The following is a 5,243-nucleotide window of genomic DNA, read 5'->3' on the forward strand; positions in this document are numbered from 1 at the left end:
GTCTCTACTACCCATCTGTCTTGTGGGTGAGCGTGGAGAGGTGTCTCCACTACCCATCTGTCTTGTGGGTGAGCGTGGAGAGGTGTCTCCACTACCCATCTGTCTTGTGGCAGCATGGGTGCGGGATAATTGTCCCCTCATTAGCATCTGGGGCAGGAAGAACTGGCCCTGTGATCCTAAGAGCGGGAGAGTCAACTCTGTTAGTGCAGGTGTAGGTGAGCCAGCCCCAACGTTGTAAGCATGGGACAACTGTCCCCATTTCACATCTGCCCAGTCCCAAAGATATGATTCGGCCTGCCCCATTATCCACTCCATCTATGATCTACTGGAACAAACTCAAAGCTACAGGATTTCCACAACACAGGGCAACACCAGCAACAGGATATCCAGGAGACCAAGCCAGAGGTAGGGAAGTAGAAACTAGAGGCCTCAAACCAGACCAATGACTCTCTGCACTCAACACTTCAAGAAAGGATATGGACAAAGGAGTCAAGGTGTGACTCATGGTGCCACACTGCAACTGCCATGGCGAGATTCTTACACTTTCCCTTTGTACTTCATTTTAATTGTTTTTTTTCTTTCTTTTCTCTTAATTTTATATTATTTGGGGAGTGTGCAGGGGTGAAGGGCAGATGTAAAGGGCCGAGGAAATGAATAAATTAAGATAATATGATGTAAAAGACCCAAGGAATAAATAAAATTTTTGAAAAAAAATCAGGCTGTATGCAAGCTTTAGAGCAGTTTCCTAGATTTTCTTCATCAGTGATTGAGAGATATTGGGGGACCAGCTCATTGTGGATGGTACCACCCCTGGGCAGAAGGGCCTGGGGCATAAATGCAGGCTGAGCAAGATATAGAGAGCAAGTCAGTGAGCAGCATTCCTTCCTGGCTTCTTTATCTAGGTCTCTGTCTTGAGCTCCTGCCCTGACTTTCTGTGGTGATCAACTGTGATGTGAAACTGTAAACTGAAATAAACCCTTTACTCAGCTCCCCCCAAAACAACCAAACAAAACAAAATGACCCTGCCTTGGGAAAAAAATACTTTCTCTTGTTTCTTTTTTTTTTTTTAAATAGATAATCCTTTCTTTTTAATATAAGGTAATTAACACGTGTAAAGACATAGGATCATTTTATAAAAGGCTATGTTCTTATAAAGTCAACAGTGAAATATCTGTTTGCACAATTCTTTGTTTTTTTGTTTTCTGTTTTTTTGAGACAAGAGTTTCTCTGTAGCTTTGGAGTCTGTCTTGGAACTAGCTCTTGTAGACCAGATTGGCCTCAAACTCAGAGATCTACCAGGATTAGAGGCATGCGCCACCAACGCCTGACTATCTCACAATTCTTGACCCGCCTGTCTCTACTGGTCATACCACATTTGCTAGCAAAACCCATCTCCCAGCTCTCACCATCCACTCACCTTTCAACATCTAACTTGAGTTTCACTGCCTTCTTAAAACCTAATGGGCCACAATCTGTGATTTAAACCTGCCATCAAGATTCCACTTTGCTTCCCTTTTGTTTTTTAAAACTGACTCAAATTACACAGGCTAACCAAACTACCTATGCAGTCAAATAAGACCCTCCTGTGGCCACCTCCATCCAACATGCCAGGATGATACCATGCAGTACTGAGAAAGGTATGCAGTGCTGGGCCCTAAAGAGTCCTTCCTGTAAGCTGGGCAAGCACTCTGTAACTGAGATCTATCACAAACCCTTTACCAAACAATTCCAATGACAAAATTTCAATCTGATCCTCAAAAACAGCAGAATCAACAGAAGAGTAATATTAAACCCATAACAAGCCAGGCATGGTAGAGCTGGACAAGGAAACAGGAGGATACTGAGTTCAAAGCTAGCACAGCCTACAAAATGATTTCTAGACTGTCCTGGACTATACTATGAGAACATTTCAAAACAAACATAAATAAAAAACCATTACAAAGTAATATTATATTGAAAAAAATATTAAATTTACATACCCTAAATTTTTCTCCTTGTGTGCAATTTGCCACCAGATGTGTTACTTTGGAATTACATTCTTTTCGAATAACTCCACCCATATGATGAACCAATGTCACCAATTTCACCTCAAAAGAAAATATGACAAAACTGATTTTAATTATTTTGAATAAATCTGTAATAACTCATTTAGCAAAAATTATTTTACAAAATTTATACAAATTTTGATAAATGTTAAATTTTATATAAAAAATTGAAGAGTAGCTTACTGGTGTTGCTACAGACAAAACTATACAAAAACAAACAATATACAAAGTATCAAGTTAATAGACAACTAATTCTAACACTGCCTAAATACACATTTATTGCTTTCATTTTTCATCTTATTTACTTTTTACAATATTGGGTATCAAGGCCAAGACCATAGACCCACAAATATATTGATTTATTTTTTCAAGAGTTTATTTATGTATCTGTGAGTACACACACACAGAAGCAGGTATTCAGAGGCCAGCAGCAGGGGTCCGTTCACCCAGGCTGGTGTTATAGGCAGCTGTGAGCTGCCTGACATGGGTGCTGGGAACCAAACTTGTCCTCTCATGAGCAGCAAGTGCTTTTAACCACTGAGCCAAGTCCCCAGCCCCAAATATACTGACTTTTAACATCAGGTTATATAAAATCAATATCTGTCACACAAATTTCAACAACATTTACTGGTTCCAACTTACTGTGAACCAGAAAACTGTTTCTGTTATGTCTCTGCAGTGGTAAGAATCAAGTTTTGCTTGCGTAACAATATCAATTCTGCGTATTAAAAACGCCAGTTAACCAATGTAACTGATCATTCGCAAGAAAGTAAAATTTTCTATTAATTTACATGCCAGCTAGCACTTACAAAACTTAACAAAGCTCTTAATAATTTTCTTTAAAATTTAGAACCTGATGGTCACAGCATTTTTTCCTTCAAGAATTTTTAAATAAATTCATAATACCAAAAAGAAGTAAATAAATGTACTTGAATCTGCATTACTAGGAAAATGTCTCTGAAGCTGCCTCATCGTACTTACAAGCTCCTCCTTCTTCCTGAACCCAGTGAAGCACAGCACCAGGTTCAGCATGCTGGTACAGTACAGCGGCCGACAGGAGAATGGCAAGGGCTGTGGAGGACATCATTGTAAACCTGTGAGCTTTCTTTACAGTTAGGATTTAGAAAACATTTCCTCAAGCTTAATGATTTCTCTTCTTGCCAATTAACTTTTCTTTTTTTTTTTAAATACTTATTTATTATGTATACAATATTCTGTCTGTGTGTATGTCTGCAGGCCAGAAGAGGGTACCAGACCTCATTACAGATGGCTTGAGCCACCATGTGGTTGCCGGGAATTGAACTCAGGACCTTTGGAAGAGCAGGCAGTGCTCTTAACCACTGAGCCATCTCTCCAGCCCCGCCAATTAACTTTTCAATACCCAAGGTTTACTTGAATTTTCCAATAATGCGGAGGAAAGGGGAATAATAAAAGTCAGACTCCAAACTCCAGATTAAACATCTTCCTGCCAGCCGTGGCTGTATACTCCTGTAATCAGTCTCAGCATTCAGGAGACTGAGACAGGAGGATTATAAATTCAAGATCATTCAGGAATACAAGAAGGCCCTATCTCAAAATACAGATTAAAAATGTAACTGGGCATAGGGAAAAACCCCTTTAATCCCAGCACACAGAAGGCAGAAGTAGACAGATCTCTGTGAGTTCAAGGTCAGCCTAGTCTACAAAGTGACATCCAGAACAGCCAGAGACACACAGGCCTTGTTTTCCAAGTAGGGGGAAAGGCACTCGCTAGCAAGCCTGATGACCTGAGTTTGAACCCTTTCACCTTTTACCATAATGAAAGGAGAACTGAATCCTCCAAGTAGTCCTCTGACACACACAAAATGTTAAAAATTGTGGGATGGAGGGCTAAAATAATTTTCCTTATTAAAATTTTACAAAAATGGTTATGGCACCAGCTTTAAATAAAAAAAAAAAAAAAAAAAAAAACAAAAAACAAAAGGTAGCCGGGCGGTGGTGGTGCACGCCTTTAATCCCAGCACTCGGGAGGCAGAGGCAGGCGGATCTCTGGGAGTTCGAGGCCAGCCTGGTCCACAAGAGCTAGTTCCCGGACAGGCACCAAAGCTACAGAGAAACCCTGTCTCAAAAAACCAAAAAAAAAAAAAAAAGGTTTACGTGTACACATTTCTGAAAACCAAACCTCTGCAAATCTGTCCTAAGGTATTACAGGTGTCATAAGTAAAGCCATACGTATGGGCTTTTACATGCACACATTGTATGGCTTTCAATGGCCTTGGGTTTTGACTACTAAAATATTAAAAATACATAAAAATAGTTGCTATTAATTACCTTTTTGTTGAGGGAAAGAGAGCCTCATGTAGCCTAGAACTCACCACATAGCCAAGAATGCACTTGAATCCACATCCTTCTATTTTCATCTGAGCAACCACACCCAGCAACCATGAATTATTCTAAGTGTTACATACACTCAACAATTAACAGGATTTTCTAAATATAAATTTTCAAAAATTTCATTAGTAAAAATGTATTCTTAGAAAGTCACAGTAAGTGTCTATTTCTCACCTCTCCCTTTTGGGCACAGCTGAGTATGACTGGAGGTCCAACAATTCTACAGTCAGTCTTGCGCAAGTCATTGAAGACAGAATTCTGGAAGTCAGTGACTACAAACACATTCTCAAATTCTGGGGAATCCAAACTTCCAAATTCTTCCATTGAGTCCATCTTTACACAGGGCACTTTGATTTCCTAAATTTTTTTGTTTTATATGGTTATTATAAATAAAAAACATTCATAGGCTATATAATATACATGACTCCCTAAAAAAGACTCCTTTTTAGACATCTTTAAAATTTGTAGAAAACTTAAGTGTTAAAGTATACAATTACCAATATACCATACAATAGTGAAAAACTGTTATTTCTCTACTTCTGCATCATATATCCCCAACCACATCAAGAATACACAGATGGATAAGGGAAACACATAACTTAGAAGGATCTATGACTCAGCGGCCTGTAAACCACCTGGCATGCACAGTAAATTCCCAGTACTAGAACACCAGAAACTTTCCTTTCTGCTGCTGTAGTCTTAGTTTTTGATAGTAAGGGGGACTGAACCTAGAACTTTGAGCATACTAGGCAAGCACTCTACCAATGAGCTATTGCCACCGCCTTATTGGTTTGTTTGTTTGGCTTTTGGTTTTTTTTTTTTTTTTTT

General features: G+C 39.1%; 1 protein-coding gene across 2 annotated transcripts in view; it reads right to left on the bottom strand.

The window, feature by feature from the left end:
• Ect2 (epithelial cell transforming 2) overlaps positions 1-5,243 on the bottom strand; it is a 57,898-nt gene that overhangs the window by 44,139 nt on the left and 8,516 nt on the right. For both annotated transcript variants that reach the window (XM_026788533.1, XM_005343899.3), the window contains 3 exons: positions 4,590-4,772; positions 3,027-3,116; positions 1,980-2,087 (listed from right to left, as the gene is read on the bottom strand). In XM_026788533.1, the coding sequence (XP_026644334.1) occupies positions 1,980-2,087; positions 3,027-3,116; positions 4,590-4,772 (381 nt within the window). The remainder of the gene's footprint in view (positions 1-1,979; positions 2,088-3,026; positions 3,117-4,589; positions 4,773-5,243) is intronic.

Source organism: Microtus ochrogaster, chromosome 1, assembly GCF_000317375.1.
Source record: "Microtus ochrogaster isolate Prairie Vole_2 chromosome 1, MicOch1.0, whole genome shotgun sequence".
In the NCBI taxonomy this organism is placed as follows: Eukaryota; Metazoa; Chordata; class Mammalia; order Rodentia; family Cricetidae; genus Microtus; species Microtus ochrogaster.